At 43.4% G+C, this 21,828-nt stretch overlaps 1 protein-coding gene across 2 annotated transcripts in view; it reads right to left on the reverse strand.

Annotated features, from left to right (window-relative positions):
* KIRREL3 (kirre like nephrin family adhesion molecule 3) overlaps nucleotides 1-21,828 on the reverse strand; it is a 1,308,166-nt gene that overhangs the window by 311,563 nt on the left and 974,775 nt on the right. For both annotated transcript variants that reach the window (XM_073603284.1, XM_073603286.1), the window contains exon 5: nucleotides 4,003-4,160. In XM_073603284.1, the coding sequence (XP_073459385.1) occupies nucleotides 4,003-4,160 (158 nt within the window). The remainder of the gene's footprint in view (nucleotides 1-4,002; nucleotides 4,161-21,828) is intronic.

Below are 21,828 nucleotides of genomic sequence, written 5' to 3' on the forward strand. Positions count from 1 at the left end.
TTTGCTTTCCCCACTAAGATTACTGCTTGTTTGCTGGAAAGGAGCATGTGAGACAAAGGACTTCGATGACTAGAAAGTGCAAAAATATTCTGCAGTGAAGAGCAGTTTGCCATAGGCGTTAAGCTTAAACTGACTGTGCCAAAAACAATATGCCAGTAGGCAGTGACTGTGACTTTAAACTGTGCTACAAACTGTAGTCAACCATTCTTATTGTCATTCGTAATACCAGTCTTATGCCACGTACACACGGTTGGACTTTTCAGCTACAAAAGTCCGACAGACTTTCGACAGACTTTCGACGGACTTTCAACAGACTTTCTAACGACCGGACTTGCCTACACACGATCACACAAAAGTTCGACGGATTCGTACGGGATGACGTACACCGGACTAAAATAAGGAAGTTGATAGCCAGTAGCCAATAGCTGCCCTAGCGTGGGTTTTTGTCCGTCGGACTAGCATACAGACGAGCGGATTTCTGGGTCCGGCGGAGTTACGACGTAAAGATTTGAAGCATGTTCCAAATCTAAAGTCCGTCAGATTTGCGACTGGAAAAGTCAGCTGAAGGTCCGATGAAGCCCACACACGATCAGATTGTCCGCCGGATTTGGTCCGTCGCCCAAGTCCGGTCGAAAAGTCCGACCGTGTGTACGCGGCATTACTCTAGCCAAGGTTTACTCCAGATTTCATAACTAGCAGATGTCTGAACTATTTAAGCAACATCTGAGATTTAAAGAATTTTTGGATTTGGATGATCCACCTCCCCCCATGGTCCAGAAACCTCCAACTGTAGTGTTCAAAGCTGCCTGTTTTAGCCCTTTGCACCCCACTCTGCAGCCAGCAAAAAAACACTTGCAGAGCTGACAAAGTGGTTCTCAGGTCACAATTTTTTTTCTTTTACCTTAATGCATTCCCTGCATTAAGGCTGTAATATAGACCAGTCACTGCTGCTCCCTCTTTTTGTGCAGGGTGACTGGTCTTGACTTCACCCCCTCCTGTCATTTTCTGTAGGCAGCCTGTAGTAAGTGGTGATAGTGGGCCTCTCCCACAGCTCTGCTCTTTGCACAGGCTATGTACAGCACAGTGATGGTATCACTGCTACTTTTACAAGGTAGTATCTATCCTTTGGTGAACACAAAGTAAATTTATATCCATTGTGGTTACTAAGCATATCGTTAAATAAAAGTGTTTGTACCTGGAGTTCATCTTTAATTGACTTGAAGACTAACAGGGGTTCTTTCTGGGACCACAGGTTGTTGTATTTCAACACTACTGTTAGTGTAGACAATGGGATTGATTTACTAAAGGCAAATTCACTCTGCACTACAAGTGCACTTGCAAGTGCACTTGGAAGTGCAGTTGCTTTAAATCTGAGGGGAAGATCTGAAATGAGGGGAAGCAAATATGCTGTTTTTTATCATCCTTGCATGTCCGTCTCAGATCTACAGTGACTGCACTTCCAAGTGCAAAGTGGGTTTGCCTTTAGTAAATAAACCCCAATGTTTAGGATCTGACAGGTTCATATTAAATAGAAACTTAGTACTGTACGAGATAAATTTTTATTTTTTATTATATTTTAGAACAGAATAGGGGAGGATTAGAACATCTATCAATTTCTTATTGCTTTCTGTATCGCTGATGAGTTGTCAGAAAGTGAGACATAAAAGGGCAGAAAGTGAGAAGAAATTCAACTGCTGACAGCTGTCACAAGAACAGCAGGTGAGGGAAAATCTCCCAGCGGGGACATCTGTCCTAGTGATGTATGTCAAAGCCACAATTTATCTGCACTTTAGCTTATGTTCCTGCTGTGTCACTAGAACAGGAAGTCAAGTTAAAATCTCACCAATGTAAATTCAGACAGCAAAAAAAAATAAGATTAAGGTAAAGCGAAAGAGAGTGCCAGAGAAATTATTTATTTACAGATTAAATTATTTGTTGTTTCCATTGAATTAAAAAAAAAGATAAACGTGTTCCAGGAGATTTAAAAGATCCCCTTCTTTAGTACTTATAATGTAGGTACGATCTGGATAGTGATGGATGTGATTAACAGAAAAATTGCAATTGCAGTGTAAATTCAAAAGTGTGCTTCCAGTCATTGGCTTGACTTTGAAATAGCACAAAATGTTTCTCATAACTTTTTCTGCAAAAAGTCCTGATAATGGGGTCTTTTGTAATGCCTGAAATATGGTGGTTCTTAATTGACTACAGACAGCAAATCAAATTGTCCCAGACAGAAATAATTTTGTTATCTCTTCTCTATAACCTTAATCATGCTACTGTGATAACCTTGATTTGGTTCTTGTATAACAGAAAACAGTCTGTGGAAACAACTACAAGAGAGATCTAGTGGTGCTAACAGTGGGTATACCCCTCTCCAGAAAAGAAACATTTGGGTTGGAGTCATCCCCTACAAAGCAGTGCAGTTTCTGCATTTAGTACACTGTGTCAGTTTGTATGTTATCATTCACCCTTTTGACGTTACGTTTGGCCCAGATACGGCTTCGTTTCCTTTATTATATGTAGGTATGTGCATTTGTTTTTATGTGGTATGAAAAATACAACAGAAACAAATAAACAGGTTACTAAAATAATAATTTTTACTTGCTCCGGATCTTGTCTTAGGGCAGTGGTCTCCAAACTCCGCCCAGAGGACCGGATGTAGCGCTTTTCTAGCCTTTATTTGGCCCTTGGGGCACTATTCCTCCCACTGACACTAACACTGGGGCCCGTTTCTTCCACTGACAACAGAAGTGGGGCATAATTCCTGCCACAGACACTAATGATAGGGCATTATTCCTCCCACAATTGTTAATGATGGGGCACTATTCCTCCCACTGACACCAACGATGAGGCACTATGTCTTCTACTGACACCAACAATGTGACACTATTCCTCCCACTGACACCAACGACTGGACACTATTTCTCCCACTGACACCAACTATGGGGCACTGTTTCTTCCACTGATACCAGCGATGGGGTGATATTCCTTACACAGTGTACCAATAATCAACCTGCGCAATCCAATAATGTATGAACCACAGCAAATATATGTGCAAAAACTGCTGCTAGAAAAGTTGCTGGCCAACACCCATAAGTGTTTCTAAACTTACTATACTAAATAAATAACAAAAAATTATATAGCGCAACTCTTGTATATTCCTTACACTAATACCAATGACAGGACACTACTCCTCCTCCTGCTAACCACCAAGCCTGAGGCCATGTTTATTTTTACTGATGCTGGGCCCAGGACTATTTCTAACCCCACTGGCCACAACCAAGGGCTGAGAGCTGAGTGAGGAAAGAGCTTGGGATGTGATGAAGCATTTATACCCTGGATCATCCTTTCTCTGTATGGAATGTTCCTGGCAACTCTTCCTCCTGTTTTGAGTGCAGAAAGGTAAGTTCATTTAATAGTTCAACAGCTCAACACTTTCACTCTTAGCTGATCCCTGTGATCAACTGACCATATAGCTATGGGGGCAGAGGGGGGGGGGGGGGGACAGTGCCTGTCTGGTAGACTGTACAGGGCCCTGTCAGGTAGCCCCATGATTTGTAATGGCAACCCTCAATGGGGCATTTAGGGTAGTGTGAGTTTTGGTTTTGATTAAATTTGCTAAGGGGTATATTGAAGCATAATTTTGACATGTAGGAGGTATCTACCGTGACATTATACCAAATGATGTCGATTTTAATGTTAGGTTATACTCTAGAGACAGGTTCAGTTTAATCCAAAAAGAACAAGATCTAAATCCGTACACAGTCTGACAGAACAAAATGTTCAGATATGCTTCTCCTGATCATATAAAGCTGCCTTGAATTGCAGAGCTTTACCCCTGAGAAAATCACTTCCCCTAAATTCTTGGATAATGAAGATATAACAAAGATGAGGATAACGAGAGCAGCGGCAGCTCCCCCCTACCCCTGCGCTGATGTGCTGCCCACAGCGCCCCTCTCAGCAGCAGAAAAACTTCAGCACACAGATTGTGAAAATGCTGACCTTGGAGTATGTGGCCCCGTTCAGCACATCGCTGTCCTTCATCCAGATTATGGTCGCTGCTGGTTTGGCGTTGTCTGCATGACAGCTTAAATTCAGCGGGTCTCCGGCACGTAGGCTTATTATCGGACCACCAATGATTACCGGATCATCAGGGGGAACTGTTGGGAAAACAAAAAGGAGATGTGTCACATCAATATTGAACTTACTAAAGTCCCTGTTTTAAAAAGAAATTCTGCAGCTGCCTGGTAAAGATATTTCATGAGCCTGTATGGTGTTTGGATGGAGTCTTGCTCCAGCCATTCTGGAATATATCTAGAGCTCCCAACTCGGCACACCTTTTTCCTACATTGAATGCCCATTCAAACCTACTTGCATTGTGATAACACAAGTGCCACATCACAATTCATTATGCTTTACAGCTCATTGTTACTGCAGATTTTCATCTTGAATTGCCCCCCAGTATGTTCCTCTTCTGTTTTTTTTTGCACCCCAACATTGTACTGCAGCTGTTATGGAGATGTGTTGGGCGCCATTCAGAATGAATGGAAACACATTGCAGCCTGCATTTTAGCACGCACTACTGCACCACGATGTTGTGAACAAGCCCTCAGAGATTCAAATAATAGGCACAATGATTTTGTGTTTTTTAAGGGCTAGGCTTTACTTTGCATGACCATTTATTTTAAATGTTGCAGCACAACACACAGACTGGAATTATCTTTGGGTTGCAGTGTGTTGAGAAAAATGCTATGTTCAGTTTTAGGTGCACTGTGGTGCACTGGCAGCATATTAAAGTGAAGTTATTTCCAGTGTTGGTAACTCACTAAGGCTCGATTCACATCTGTGCATGTTGCTTTTGAGCGTTTTTGCAGTGCTTTTTGCTGTGCTTTCTGTGGGTTTTTAACCATGTTTTTACCACGATTTTGTTGCGATTTGCGTTTTGCTTTTGTGTTTTTTTTCACATTTACTGTATATAGTGGGTTGCTAAGAAGTGGGTCTGGAAGCAGGCTACCATGTCTTTAACAATCAATGAGTCATCAGCTGTGAGCGAGGTTCCTCGCTGACAGCTGAATGTAAAAAAAAAAAAGAACTGCCAGCAAAAAAAAAAAAATTGTGAAAAAAAAAAATAGTGAAAAGGCCCTTCGGGTCTGTTATGGATTGGGAGGGGACACCCCATGCCAAAATGTAAAGAAAAAATGGGTTGGGGACTCCTGCCCAAAATCCGTACGAGACTCTTATGCGAGCATGCAGTCCGGCAGGTCAGGAAAGGGAGGGGACAAGTAAGCGCCCCCCTCCTGAGCCATACCATGCCCTCAACATGAGTGGGGTGCTTTGGGGCAGGGGGGCCCCACAACCCTGGCTGGTGGTTGCGGAGGGTCTGCAGGCGGGGGGCTTAGCGGAACCTGGAAACCCCCTTTAACAAGGGGGCCCCCAGATCCTACATTGTACCCCTACCCATTCACCAAAAAAAAGTAGTGTAGTGTGACAAAAGACAAGAGACCGTTTTTGACATCTCCTTTATTAAAATGTCTTCTTCTTACCCCACTTCCCCTCCAGTCTTCTTCTTCCCCTGCTTCTTCCTCCGTTCTTCTTCTTTCTCTGGTCTTCTTCTTTCTACTGTCTTCTTTGTTCGGTCTTCTTCTTTCTCTGCTGCCACTCCCGCCACCGACCCACTGCAAATAAAGAAAAATGACCCTCCTCCGTCGTGGCTCCCCGGCGATCTATCTGCTAATTATGGGGCAGGTGACGTCATTCCGAGACCCTTCCCCCTTGTGACGTCACCACACAGGGCATAATGGGTCCATGACGTCACAAGGGGCCTCCGGATGACGCCATCCGATAGCCACGTCCCATAGTTATATAAGAAATGTCCGACATCAGCGGGATGCAGCGTCGGAGGAGGGTCTTTTTTTCATTTTCAGTGGGAGCGGCAGCGGAGGAAGAAGACGACCGGACAAAGAAGACAGGAGAAAGAAGCAAGACTGGAGGAAGAAGAGGGGGAAGGAGAAGACTGGAAGAAGAAGCGGGGGAAGGAGAAGGCCGGAGGAAGAAGCGGGTGGAAAAAGAAGACAAAGGAAGAAGCGGGGGAAGAAGTTGACATTTTTAATAAAGGACTTGTCAAAAACTGTCTCTTGTCTTTTGTCAAACTACACTACTTTTTTTTGGTGAATGGGTAGGGGTACAATGTACTCCATACTCATTCATATAGGCGGGACCAGGATCTGGGGGCCCCCTTGTTAGGGGCTTCCGGATTCTGATAATCCCTCCCGCCCGCAGACCCCCACAACCACCGGAGGGTCTGGTATGGTTTTGGGGGGGGCTGGTGATTTCAACCAGATGTATACAGTGGATGTAAAGCAAAAAAAAAAACACAAATCGCAAAACGCAAATCGCTGTAAAATCCCAGTACTTGCATTTGAATGCAGGTCCATTGAAGTCTGTTACATGCAAAAGACTGCATGCTAAAAAGTAAATTTATAAATAAAAGTCCCTGACCCTTTCCAAAAACACAGAGGCACAAAAATGCATTGATGTGAACATGTTCCATGGGAACCCGTTTTACATAGTTAGTCAGGTTGAAAAAGAAACAAGTCCATCTAGTTCAACCAAAAAATAATAAAAAAATACAATCCAATTTACACAATCCTATACCCACAGTTGATCCAGAAGAAGGCGAAAAACCCCAGCAAAGCATGATCCAATTTGCTATAGCAGGGAAAAAAAATTCCTTCCTGATGATCCGAGAGGCAATCGGATTTTCCCTGGATCAACTTTACCTATAAATGTTAGTATCCAGTTATAATAATGTCCTGCGTTTCTGCAAAAAGCATGTAAAAAAGCATGAAAAAAACCCGCATTCGTGTGAATGGAGCCTAAAGCCTCGAAAATGTTCGATGGGAGCCTCGTGCCGGAAATTCCGACCCCGTGTAGGCTCCATCGGACATTTTCCATTGGAATTTCCATCACAAAATTTGAGAGCTGGTTCTCAAATTTTCCGACAACAAAATCCGTTGTCGTAAATTCCGATCATGTGTACACAATTCCGATGCACAAACTGCCACGCATGCTCGGAATCAAGCAGGAGAGCCGCACTGGCTATTGAACTTCATTTGTCTCCGGCTCGTTGTACGTGTTGTATGTCACCGCATTCTTGACGTTCGTAATTTCCGTCCAACTTTGTGTGACCATGTGTATGCAAGACAAGTTTGAGCCAACATCCGTCGGAAATAATTCATGGATTTTGTTGTTGGAATGTGCGATCGTGTGTACGGGGCATAAGAGTGTACACTCAGAGGAAGAAAATTGAAGCCAGGAAAGTATGCCTTCAGTCTCTTGCATGAAGAAAGAGATAGAGACTAGACTGCTTTAGTCACCGTTTGTTGCAGATGCCTAAAAGCTGTTTCCTTTAATAGTTCATCAATTTATCAAGCCCTACTTAATGGGGGTCATCATGGAACCCCAAAAACTTGCTGGCATTGTACAAGGACTCTGCTTGAACTATTTATTGAAATACGGTACATTTATTTTGGACTTTGGCAACAGTTTTCATGGAAAGCTACAGTCTAAGTTAAGTTGTCAGAACCTGTCTTTTTACACCCCAAAAATATCTCTGCAAAGCTAGGTTAGTTTGTACACTAAACAACTGCCATCTGAATGGTTGCTAGAGGCAACACAAATGCTTCCATTTTTTTCCAGTGGCTTTACAGTAAATTGCCCCTAGAGAAGGTAAGACATCTGGTACCAGCAGCTAACTATAACAATCCCCCTCGTATGTAAGGGAAAACAGCCAATTTATTCAGCAAGCCTTTCAATTAATTAGAATATTATGACAGCTATAATAACAGATTAGACATTCGAATTTCAAGGCTTTGACGTGAAAACAATTCAAGCTATGGAATTGCTAATGTTAAAATTTTTCAATCAAATTTTATTTGACCATAAAATGTTGCAACACATATTTTATTGTGGTTTCAGATCTAAACAATCCAGATTCATTACTAATTGTATTTAATAATGTAATATACTTTGGTACTAACATATTATTAGTGTAAAAAATGTTTTAGCGATGTTGGCTTCTCGCTTCCGAAGTCCACCACTCCTGAAATTAATAATACACTTAGATGTGATCTTTTCAGAGACATTTAGTGCTTTGCAGTTTCATGATTGGGTTTTTGATGAAAAGAATTTATGGTTTATACAATGTACGAGTATACTTCGATCGTTATGTTTTCATGACAAAATAGAAAAGGTCAAGAGACACATTTAAGTCCATTCACCTTTTGCACATTATACAGACACAAATGACACATGTATACAAAGATGAGGGGATGGTGGAAACCTTTGCTTTATACAATATAGAGACATCATAGGTGTGCGCAGCCTATTGCATTAGGGTGTGCACCCCAAACAGAAGCTCAAACACACGTGATTTTATATATATAGATCGATCTATCTATCTCTATAGAGATATAGTATTACTATACTATACTAACACTGACTGACATCAGAGCATGGCACAGTAGTGCCCCATGACATCGGAGCATGGCACAGTAGTGCCCCCTGACATCAGAGCATGACACAATGCCCCTTACATCAGAGCATGGCACAGAAGTGCCCTGACATCAGAGCATGGCACAGTGCCTCTTACATCAGAGCATGGTACAGTAGTGCCCCCTGACATCAGAGCATGGCACAGTTGTGCCCCCTGACATCAGAGCATGGCACAGTTGTGCTCCCTGACATCAGAGCATGGCACAGTGCCCCTTACATCAGAGCATGGCACAGTGACCCCTTACATCAGAGCATGGTACAGTGTTCCCTGACATCACATCAGAGCATGGCACAGTGCCCCTTACATCACATCAGAGCATGGCACAGTGCCCCCTGACATCAGAGCATGGCAGAGTTCCCCCTGACATCAGAGCATGGCACAGTAGTGCCCCCTGACTTTAGAGCATGGCACAGTGCCCCCTGACATCAGAGCAGTTAAGTCATCCCTAAGTGCTAGCTGGACAAGGAATCAACTTGGCAGCTCCTGGGGGGGGGGGGCAGAGAGGGGAGGGAGATTGGGGGACTGCTCACTCACTTGGCTGGTTCCTGCAGGATCACACAGGAGAATCAGTGTAGCAGCCCCCACGGATCTGCCAGCTGCTGTACCTAAACTCTCACAGGGGGTGGGGGCTGGAGGAGCCAGAGAGGATCGAGCCCTCTCTCCTCTCCACTCCGTGCGGTGTGGAGGGGGGGGGGGGAGAAAGGAAGATTTGTGCTGGCAAGAGCATTGTAAATGAAGTGAAATCTACCCTCTAGATTCGGCCATGCTCCCCAGTAGATGCTGCTTACCCCGTGTGCATGTGTGTATATATACTGACATGTCAGTAGAGCAGTGGACGGTGTCATTAGGGCAGAGATTGGTGTCAGTAGGGCAGTGGATGGTGTCTATCGTTTTTATTTTTGTTCTTTAATTTTTTACAATCTTATTTTATACGTTATTTTTCTCATTTTTTTTTTAGGAGCCCCATTAGGGCTTTGATGAAACATCAGGGGGAACAGGGGGAATCTGCACCACACAGGGTGATTAAGGTGTGCCCAGGCACACCTGGCACACCTGTGCTAATTACACAGATCCAAAGGTGCAAATTAGGAAGCACTTTCCCTTCTGGTATCAAGCGTGACAGATTTCTGGGATCAAAAAACTGTTAAATACTGGACTTCACTATTTATAACTATAGGCATGGTTAGGTCCAAAGAGGTAAACTGTTTATACAGATGTATATTTTGTATTTATACATCACTGACATATTTTTCAGTGCTGTACAAAGAACACTGAGCTATTCACATTGGTCTCTGCATAGAGAAGCTTAGGGCACTTTAACACTGGGCTGGGCGGATGTCTAGCAGTAAAGCACCGCTATTTTATGCGGCGCTTAACAGTTGTTTTAGCTGCGCGATTTTAACCCCTGCTAATGGCCGAAAAAGGGTTAAAAGCGCCCGCAAAGCGGCACTGTCCACTGATTTCAATGGGCAGGGGCGCTTTAGGAGCAATGTATACACCGCTCCTAAAGCGACCGAAAGTTGCTGCTTGCAGGACTTTTGATGTCCTGCCAGCAAACCGCTCCAGTGTGAAAGCCTGAGTGACAGGAGAGGCGCTTTTCAGGCGCTATTTTTAGTGATATAAAGCACCTCAGTGTGAAAGTAGCCTAACTGTCTAATGTCCCACCACAGTCACACACTATTATTATGCAATAATATAGCTCTGACCTATTCCGCAGTGCTGTACAATGAACACTGAACCATTTACATTAGTCTTTCAACTAGGAGGGCTTATGCTCTTATGTCACACACATTTTACATTTACTGTATATAGCTCTGATATATTCTGCAGTACTGTACAGAGAACACCAAACTTATCACATTAGTCTCTGGACAAGAGAAGAGTACATTATAATGTCCCCACCACAGTCACACATTATTATTATACTTTTACAGTATATATCTCTGACATACTGTATTCTGCAACACTGTACAAAGAACACTGAACCATTCACATAGTCTTTGCACCAGAGGAGCTTACACTCTAATGTCCCCACCTCAGTCACACACTGGTATGTTTATATAGCTCTGAGATACGTTGCAGTGCTGTACAGAGAACACCGAGCCAATCACATCAGTCTCTGTACCAGAGGAGCTTCTCTACCAGGTGGTGCTGTTTCGCAAGGTGCTGTTGGCTCACTCTACTTTCAGCTAGAGGAAACGTCAAGCCTGGGTCTGTCCTACAGGTTTCTCCCCCAGCCCCCATGCAGTGGGTGGGGGGAGATGAAGGTGGAGGCTCTCCAGAGGAAATGAGGCCTACTCTATGTGCTCAAGCTGCAATGGATCCTGGGCCTGTCCCTATGCAAGAGGAATCCTTACCAGTCCTCCAGGATAGAGTGGTGAACAGACTTTGGCGCATTGCTAAAGAAGAATAGAAACTTACTGTAATAAAAGAAGAGCTCAGGAAAAAGAAATCCCTGCACAGTAAGTCTGGAAACAGTAAGAGGGAAGTCTCCAAGTCTGAAGTCCCCAAGGCTGAAGTCTCTGGAGGAGTCATTGAAAAAGCAGGAGAGGTTGGTCGCCTCTCTGAAGGAGAGCAGCTGTGTGTTCAGAGAAAAGTGTGAGAATGAGGAGAGATTCCAAAAGATGAAGGAAAGTGCCTGTGCCAGTACCAGCCAGATGGTGGATACCAGAGCAACGGTGACAGTATGGATGGGGGTTAAGGAAGTGGCTTCACATGGTGGCCCCAGTACTACCCCTGTCTCAGGATCTGTCATGTGGATACTGACTCTGTCATGCCTGAGTCAGTATCTGCCCCCCTCCCTCCCCAGCAGCCTGGGTCATCTCAGGAGGAGGTTGAGGAAAATGGCGGATTGCTGCAGGCATTACAGAAATGGAATCTCCCTTGAGCGGCACCAACTCATCAGATGAGGATCATGATAATGGAGTGCTTGCTAAAAATCTCTCTTAATGTGTGGAGGACTCTCTCGAGATTACACCCGCCAACAGATCCTTGCAATCAGCAGGGAATGCAGGAGGAGCTGGCTGCGCGGAGTCCCGCATAGACACTAACAGTGCAGAACATTGAAACTGCAGAGCAGGGCCGTATGAATGCTGAAACAGCTGGTGTTTTTTCTAAACAGAAGACTTTACTTGATGACGGGACCGCTGGTATTTGTGGTACTTCTGGGGCTATGGTGAGTGGGACTGTTGTGCTGGAGGGGAGGAAGGAGGATCAAGTGGTGGGTAATTTACCAAACCAGATTTCAGAGGTTCCTACGCTGCCCCTAATATTCCTATGCAGCCAGTTAATGTGTCATCTGTTCCAGTTAGGAATTATGCTAAGGCTGTGTCGGGACAAAGTCATGCTGCTGGTGGTGGAAGGGAGCCAGTTGTGTGACTTTCACCTAACGCACCTTCCATTAAACGCAGGAATGTGGTACAGCTCAGGTGGGAAGGAGGAGGTATTCCACCTATTAGGAGGGTGGTTGTGGATAAGATCCTAGCCATGGGATTTAAGGCAGAGGATATTTATGCTCTTATCAGTCCGACTAGTTCCTTTGAATATGATTTGTCATTTGTGCGTCCAGAATCATTGGATCTGTTTTGGGAGTGGTTTGAGCATGTATATAAGCCAGCCGGACTGGAAGGGGCTCTCACGACAGCCCTTGATTAAGAATGTGACTATCCTGACTAGGAATAAGTCTATACCACCCGAGGATTTATGGGTCTGGTTGAGGTTTGGTGAAACGTTGTGTCCCCTAAAAAAGATTTTGGATGATAGAGGAATCTGGACGGGTGAGAGTGTGTGGGAATGTGGTCCAGCATTTGCCCTCCTCTGCATTTATTGGTAGAGATAGGATTACCGTCTTCTACCCTGGTCAACCTAAGGTGTGCCATAAATGTGGAGTCAAAGGACATTTCTCCTCTAACTGTTCAGAACAGAAGTGGTCTTTGTGTCAGCAACTGGCGCATCTGGCAAGGGACTGTAACATCATTAAATGTAACTTGTGTGATAAGGTCGGTCACCCTTATAGCCAGTGCCCTATCCACCCTATCCTAGCTCAATGTTGATAGGAAGATATTGGCAAAAATAATTTTCTGGTGTATATCGTCTGTAGCGGGCGATTTACTTTCCAGCCATCAGCACTGTTCGGTTCAGGGTAGAAGCACTTTTTCAGCGGTGTTAGCTGTCCGGGAGGCCTTGGAGCGGGGCAGGGCTGCAGGCTGGAGAAAGTACTTGCTGGTATTGGATCAGGATAAAGCTTTTGATCAGGTCAATCATGAGTATCTATGGCTGCTTTATCAATTGGCTGAAGACCTTCTACAGAGGGGCTGAAAGCTTCATACTTGTGAATGGTTGGATCGGATGGCCCTTTGAGGTAGGCTCAGGTGTGCGTCAGGGGTGTCCTTTGAGTCCTCTGCTATCCGTGTTTGCAATCAATCCCTTCATCCAGAGGTTGTAGAGCAGACCGTTGCGCGGAGTGCCTTTGGGCATTCGTGGTGAGCCTCCTCTGAGGGTTGTGGCCTATGCTGATGACGTGTCTGTTTTCATTTCTGGGACAGAGGAGGCGGAGGAGGTGGTCTCGGTGATGGAGCAGTATGCTGAGGCATCTGGCTCAAAGATCAATCAGGATAAAAGTGAAGTTTTTTGGATGGGGGAGGAAGGCGACAGCTTCGAACTTCCGAATGTCCTCCCAGAGCCCCGACAGGAAATTAAAGTTTTAAGCATCAAATTTGGTCCCAGCTATTACGGCCTTGCAAATTGGGAAAGCAGGCTACAAGATGCCGATGCCAAGGTTGCCACCTGGAAGGATTGGAAACTCTCTTACAAGGAAAGGATTGATCTGATTAAAACTTAGCTGATCCTGGTATTTCTGTATGTCAGCTTTGTCTGTGTTTTGCCAGTGTCTCTCTATGTGAGAATCTACAGCCGTTTCTTCCAACTGTTATGGGGAAACAAACTGAATCTCGTTAAGAGGCCTGTAACCTACCATCAAAGACGGATGGGTGACCTAGGCATGGTCAACCCGGTGATTTTTTTTCTCTGATGTTTTTGAAACATAATTTTGCTAACATGCTGGCAGAGGCACGGCCAGTGTGGGTTGATATTTTTCAGTCCTGGTTTAGGCCTTTTCTGCGAAGCTGGTAGAATGGTGGGCCAGTGAAAAGCCTGAGGGGCCGACATGATGAGCTCCAGGCTTATGTTGCCCCATACCTGAAAATGCTTCGGCAGTGGCGAGTGATGGCAGAGGAAATTAAGTCTCTTCCTAGGAAGGACTTGGAGATGAGGGTTTGTTGAATCTGCCTTTAACGAGCCACTGGCCTTGAGGGATTGCCCAGGCCCTGTTATGAGGGAGGGAGGGTCTGCGTTTGCTCAATCTAGAGAGAATCCCTTTAAAGTTTTGGGATTTTGCCTGGCGCTTGTTCCATGGCAGACTCTATGTAAAGGGCAACCTGAAGCATCGCTCTGCAGAGAACCGTGATTGTCCAAGAGTGGAATGTGGTGGGGTGGAGGAGACAATGGAAAACTTCTTGCTTCAGTGCCCCTTCAATATAGAAGTCTACAAGCGGGTGGGTGGGGCTCTGGGTATCCCTTTCCTTTCCTACTTGAGTCATGCGGAGTGGTCATACGGGGCCTTTGAGACGCATCGGGATTTTGATTTTGAGACACTTTTTCTACTTAGCTTGGTAGTCCGTTTCTTCACATGGAATGCACGGTGTCAGGTTTCCACTTGGGAAAAAGTCCTTCCTGTCAAGGTGGTGGTGCACGACATTCTGGGTGAGGTTGGGAAGATTCGGGGTCTTGAGAAGGACTGGTGGTGGCCGGGGGCCTGGACAAAGGTGTGGAGGAATGTCAGGTCTCCGTAGCTGCTGTTTGTCAGTCTCTGAGTGTACGGCTTTCTTTCTGTCCTTTCACGTCCCCTAGATTTTTATATAAGATTGTATTTTTGAAAAAAGGCTGCATGCATGGGTTACATGTGTAATGTTTTCTTAGCCTGAAGGGGGTGTTTAGGTGGAGATTATGGCTGTGTTTAGGTTGGTATATTTAGTTTTCTTTTGCTATGCTGATGTAAGCTTTTTGTATATATGTTTTTATTATGTTTGTAAGATTTTTAATAAACAAAAATGTACACTTTAATTTGCTATCACAGTTATTGTTGTACATTTATAGAGCCCTGACGGTTGCCTTGGTGTGTTGCAGTGGCTGCAGGATACCCAAAAACATACAATCCTTTCTTGATACGATCATCCCATGTCAACGAGTATTTCCTAGCAAATCAGCTTTTGGTTTATTGGACTTGGTTGCAGTGGGTTCTCGCACAGTCCTCCTGTCTATGGCCCTTTCATCCTTCCCAAGGAATAACTTTACTTGTTTTGTAAAAGCACACATCCCCAGTCTCCCAAAGCCCCCAGCACCGCCACAAGATCCAAGGTTTATTAAATAATCCTCATTAGCAGAAAAATTGGGTTACAATGATTAATGCTGCAGTGGTTCTTTTGAGTGGCAAAACTAGGTAATCCATTAATTAGACACATTCTGGAAGAGAGAAAAGATTTGTTCATCTGGATGGAAAAGGTTTCAAGCCTTTCCTGTGATATGTGACCACTATGGATTTAGAAAATTAGAACGCAACTCATTAAAGCTCACCAAATCTTGTTTGTTGATTAGCATTTATGTGCTCTGATAAATAATCCCTTCTAAATATAGCATGGGTCTTGGAGAATTAGACACAGCATCATCAGAAAAATGTGACTAATCTAAAAGTCATAAAAATAAAGAAAAAAGTGTTGGCAAGTGAAAGTTCAGAGAAATATCGAAAATTGGCTATTAAAAGAATGGTTTTCAAATGGAATAATTGAGTACTTAACCCGGGGTGGATTTGATTTTAATCAAGTCGATTTAAATCACGATTTAAATCATGATTTAAATCACTAGTAAAAAGGCTTGATTTAAATCAACTCAATTTAAATCATAATTTTTAAAGAGCAACTGTCATCTCTGTCCTGCAGTGGCTCCTCCTCTGACCCGCTGTTGACTCACCGACAGTCCCATTCACTTTAATGGGAAGGCTGGTGATGCAGCAGTGACACAACAAGGTGAGGGACGCGGCGGCAGCAGGTGAGTGGATACCCGCTAACAGGCGCTGCCATGATGGATCTGAAATGACAAGTGCTCTTCAAATGTAAGGACTCATTTTTGCTGGTAGTTAGAATCTTTAATATTTGCAAACAAAATGAAGGTTTCCTATTTCAAATAATAGGCTGCCAGGTTAGTAAATATTTTCTCTTTTACAGCCTGCTGCCATTTTGCTTCTCAAGGGAGGAATGGAGCACTTCAAGCTATGTGCAGAAAGATCACAGGGTTTATAAGCTGCTTAGGTGGGTTCACTTTCATTTTTACTGCTTGCCCTTCCTCCTCACACTTAGAGCCTGGTACAGATGCATTTCTCTTCAAACAATCATACAGTTTGTAGTGTAAATAGATTTGAAAAACAATGGGATAAAGGAATATTCCTCGACTTTGTTTTATCTCATTGTTACTATGAAATTGTGTGAATGCATCAGTGCAGTGCATGTTATCTCAGCTTGCAGAGGTTGGATTCATTGAATGAGTTTACCACAAATGTAAATATTGCAGAATATACAGCCTTGTGCTATATAACTAAACTCCAATTCATGCTGAATAAGCTCAATTATTATTGTATCTTAAATAGAGAATTAACTTTAGATAGAACAGTGAATTCGATGTGACCTGACACACACACACATGACACACATGGCGTGCCTCCATCCCTATATTAGTTTATAGAAAAAAGAGGTACTTGGGACTTTGAGTGAGGCCTGCCATGTCAAAAATGAAGACAATATCAATAAATAAAAATAAAAATCCAGGACGGGGTGTATAAAGCAAGCTGGGATGGCTGGTGGTTCATTTGCTTGATTCAATCACATGGAAGCACACACAGATTTGAGCCAGCTGATACACATTATTTACAGACTAACATTAGGGTTAGTTCATTCCCACATTCAAATTCACTATGAGTCTTGCCTTCACCCTTTGGTATGTTTTTTATTTGGGTTTAATTTAACATTTACTTTTTCATGTAGTCCCCTTGCGGGAACACTTAGAGATATCCTCACATTTCCTTATCCTCACTAACCCATTTAATATTTATCACATATTCCCCATAGGATATCATGCACGTTATGTGCACACTTATCACATGGATCATGCTATGACCACCTTGTCGTCTCCTGGGTGTTCTCCTCGGTCCGTGGGGTCCGTGGGGGGGTCTCCCCGTCTCAACCCCGGGGGGAGATATTATACCCGGTATCCCCACTGTGTAGACATCAGACCCAGCTTTGAGCCCATGCAGTAAGTTATCCATTTTTTCCATCTTGTTGGAATATATATATTTCTTTAATCTCCCTTCATTAGATTGCATCTTTACCAACCAATATGTATTTCCCTTTTTAGTATATTACATCATTACACTCCTGATGAACGGCTGAAATGCCAGGAAACGCGTTGAGTGCCACTAGATGTCCAAAGATACCTGGTTTGATTATGTATTTTTATTCTCTTAAATATATTTTCTTCATATTGTATTGCATGCTATGAGCAGCATATTTTAGTGTAAGTCATGTGACTACCTATATGTTTGATACAATGTTTTTCTTATGAATCTAGTATGAATTTTTGCAACAACAAATCATGTACCGTAATTTTATTTATTGATATTGTCTTCATTTTTGACATGGCGGGCCTCACTCAAAGTCCCAAGTACCTCTTTTTTCTAAAACTTTACATAGATAAAAAAATTTTAAAAATAAGATTTTTATCCACCCTGACTTAACCAATACCCAAGTTGCCTAATACTGACTAAAATCAAATCAGAATGCAGGGGGAGGAAAATCTATTTACAGAGAGAGAAAAGTTCAGGAGGTAGAAGTAAAAATAGAGACAATCTCACTTGAGCTGAGAATAAATACTACTCAATATGTAACTACAACAAAAAAAAAAAACTTTAACTGATTAAAAATTCATCTTTATTTCCATTAAGCTATTATGGAAGCACTTTTCACAACCTTTTATATACTGAACCATTTATATCACCCTGTAACCAGAGGAACTTACACACCAATGCCTTGGTGCCCAACCTTTAGTAATTATTGGCTCTTTAGTACTTATTGGCCCTTTAGTACTTATTGGTTGACTTTATTCTCCAACAGCCAGTAGTGGGAGCATTGATTTGTAAGGGGTTGTAATGGAAGTCATCTCTAGCAGTCTCATATAACATATCCCAAGTCTCTAACACTCTTCTGCAGCATATTTCCAACCTTCAAATATACCTGCAACATGGTACCAGCCTCTAACCATCTCAAGCAGTGTATCAGCGGTCTCTGAAAATCCTCTGTAGTACTACATATAGGGAACAATATGTGGGCCCCCCTGGGGATGTCAGGGGCTGCAGTTGAGGCCCCCTATATCTTTTAAGCTGACCATGTCTCAAAACAGTCACATATAAAGCATACACGGTCAGTTACTATTCAGTATGATTTTCAAATGCTAGAGGAAACATGAAGACCCAGGAGGAAGTCCACACAGACTCAGAGGGAAGATACATGCCCCATGCAAGGACTTGGTGGGGCGTAAACCAGGATCTCAGCACTAAAAGGTGTGCTAATAATTTAACCTCCATGCAGGGCCAGGACAAGGGGTGGGCAGGAGGGGCAGCTGCCCTGGGCACTGTGGGAGGGTGCCACAAGGAGACTGGGGGGGGGACCGGGACTGCTGGTAGGGGGAATTTTAGGGGGGCGGCAGAGGGTAAGTATTGTTCTAGGAGGGGAAATGTGGGAGGGGGAATGCTAAGAGTGGTGATTTAGGGGGATTTGTGTTGGGAGGGAGTGCGGGAGGAAGAAGTTTGTGCTAGGAGACGGGATTTGAGGGCCATTTGTACTTGGAGGGGGGAAATTGACGTGGGTGGGGGGAGGAGAAGATGTGTACTAAGAGGGAAAATTTTAGGGTTGGAAGATTTAATTTTTTTCTCTTCTGGGGAAGGGGGGAGGGTAAAGATTTGTGCTGAGAGGGCAGATTTCAGCAGGGGGTGGATTTGTACTGGGAGGAGGGGGAGATTTATGCTTAGGGGGTAAGCATAGGAAATACTTCTTAGTGTTTTGTTTTGTTTTTTTTGGGGGGGGATCTTTGCTGACACATGATGCTCATACATCTTGGGGGGGGGGGGCGCAGTTTGGCATGTTCACCCTGAGCTCTAGGTGAGTTTGTCCCGGCACTGCCTTCATGATTCACATTTTAGGTGGTCATAGACAGCACAATAGTTAACCACTTACCGACCGGCCACTGTATATATACGTCATTAATTTGAAGATGGATATCTCGGTAACGGCAGCAGCTGCTGCCACAACCGAGGTATCCATCTTTAGGGTTATCGGCAGCGGGAGAGGTGCCACCCCCCCCCCTCCAGCACGATCAGGTCCTCTCACTTCCTCAGTATGGAGAAGAGTGAGGCTAAGATGGCCCCCACCCGTCTCCATACCATACGTCAGCTCCACCCACTTGTCTTAAAGGCACAATTGTTTTTGTGTCATTTTTTTAAACAACTTTTTTTTTTTTTTTTTTTGCATTAAAGTCTAAATATGAGATCTGAGGACTTTTTGATCCCATATCTCATATTTAAGAGGACCTGTCATGCTTTTTTCTATTACAAGGGATGTTTACATTCCTTGTAATAGGAAAAAAAGTGATCCAATTTTTTTTTAAAAAAACAGTGAAAAAATAAATAAAATAAAGTAAAATAAATAAGAAAAAACAAAAAGTTTGTAAAGTGCTCTGTCCCAACGAGCTTATGCACAGAAGCGAACGCTTACGTGAGTAGCGCCCGCATATGAAAACGGTGGTCAAACCACACATGTGAGGTGTCGCCGCGACCGGTAGAGCGAGAGCAATAATTCTAGCCCTAGACCTCCTCTGTACCGCAAAACATGCAACCTGTAGAATCTTTTAAACGTCGCCTATGGAGATTTTTAAGGGTAAAAGTTTGACGCCATTCCACGAGCGGGCGCAATTTTGAAGCGTGACATGTTGGGTATCAATTTACTTGGCGTAACATTATATTTCACAATATAAAAAAAAAATTGGGCTAACTTTACTGTTGTCTTATTTTTTTATTCAAAAAAGTGAATTTTTTCTAAAACAAAAGTGCGCTTTTAAGACCGCTGCGTAAATACGGTGCAAAAAAAAAAGTATAGCAATGACCGCCATTTTATTCTCTAGGGTGTTAGAAAAAAAAACAATATATAATGTTTGGAGGTTCTAAGTAATTTTCTAGCAAAAAAACCTGTTTTAAACATGTAAACGCCTAAAATCCAAAATGAGGCTGGTCCTTAAGTGGTTAAACATGATGCTCCTGTCTTCATCTGGTGTCAGAGTTCTAGCGCACTTCTTCTGCTTAGCGAAATCTAGACATTATTCTACTGGAAATGAGCGCTGCAAGACAATTCCAGGCAGAGGTTAAATGTCAGTCTTGTTCTGCCTTTACTTCAATCGCACAGACAGCTTTTGTGTTGCTACGAGAAACACTTTGTTCCTTCGGCCATGTACATAGACGTAAACTTCTGCATCTTGTACTCTGACCCCTGCGCAGACTTCGGGGGGAGCTAGTGGGTTGCAGAAGCAGGGGGGGGGGTAAGGATTCTGCAATAACTTTCTACAGGCTTACTGTTCACATGGTTGAAAAGAAGCAAACTGAATATTTTTGGCTGTTTTAGAAATTCATAACTGACACAGAAAGGCAGTTTTTCAGTAACAGGAGCTTGAAAGTTGCTTGTATAGCAGTTATATTTGCGACTTCAATTAATAACGCAGCTAGCGATTTCCTTGACACGTGAAGCCAACCATCTGCTTCCCAGGAACTATGCTGAATGTCATAAAACTCCAATTTTGTATGTAAATAGATTTCACCTTGCTGGTACATTATTTATGTTTAATAATTGTATTCTGATTTATACAAACAAACATTAGAGCGGCCACATTAGCCCCGCTGTGCTGCTGCCTCAGATGCGGAGGATACACGGCTCGGTTTACAATCAGATTGTCGCGTGTTTTTGTCATAGCGCAGTTTGCTTTAGGAGCTTTCCTCAAGCAATTTTAATATTTTGCATTATATAGGCGATCGTACAAAATAGTCACAACCAGGAGCGTCTAGACTGAAAACAGAATATTCTACTCCTACCCACAATCCTATTTTGGGAGATTAGAGGTCGTTTAACCACTTCAGCCCCGGAAGGATTTACCCCCTTCCTGACCAGGCCATTTTTTGCGATACGGCACTGCGGCGCTTTAACTGACAATTGTGCAGACGTGCGACGCTGTACCCAAGCAAAATTGATGTCGTTTTTTTCCCCCACAAATAGAGCTTTCTTTTGGTGGTATTTGATCCCCTCTGCGTTTATTATTTTTTGCGCTAAACAAAAAAAAGAGCGTCAATTTTGAAAAAAAAAAAACATTTTTTTACTTTCTGCTATAAAACATTTCCCAAAAAAATATTAAAAAAAAATTTCTTCATCATTTTAGGACGATATGTATTCTGCTACATAGTTTTGGTAAAAAAAAAAATTCTCAATACGCGTATATTGATTGGTTTGCGCAAAAGTTATTGCGTCTACAAAATAGGGGATAGAGTTATGGCATTTTTATTATTTTTTACTAGTAATGGTGGCGATCAGTGATTTTTAGTGGGACTGCGACATTGCAGCGGACAGATCGGACACCTGACATTTTTCACACTTTTTTTGGGAACCAGTGACATTATTACAGTGATCAGTGCTAAAAAATATGCACTGCTATTGTACTAATGACACTGGCAGGGATGGGGTTAACATCAGGGGCGATCATGGGGTTAAATTTGTTCCCTCACTGTGTGTTCTAACTGTATGGGGGACTGTGTCACTGCGGAAACACACAGATCCATCTTCCTGCATAGCAGAAAGACAGGATCTGTGTGATCTCCCCTGTCAGAACGGAGATCTGCCTTGTTTACATAGCCAGATCCCCACTCTGTCACTGCGGGGAACAATCGCGGGTGGCCAGCAGACATCGAGTCTGCCGGACCCGCTGATTGGCTCCCTCGCTGGCCAATGGGAGTGGGCGCATGCCCACAAAAGCGAGTTCCTGCGCCGATGTACAGCTACGACGATTTGCAGGAACGAGCCACCTTGCTGCAGTATACTGATGGCGGCTGGTCGTGAAGCGGTTAATATGCCCAGAATGAT

This window comes from Aquarana catesbeiana, linkage group LG10, assembly GCF_042186555.1.
Source record: "Aquarana catesbeiana isolate 2022-GZ linkage group LG10, ASM4218655v1, whole genome shotgun sequence".
Classification (NCBI taxonomy): Eukaryota; Metazoa; Chordata; class Amphibia; order Anura; family Ranidae; genus Aquarana; species Aquarana catesbeiana.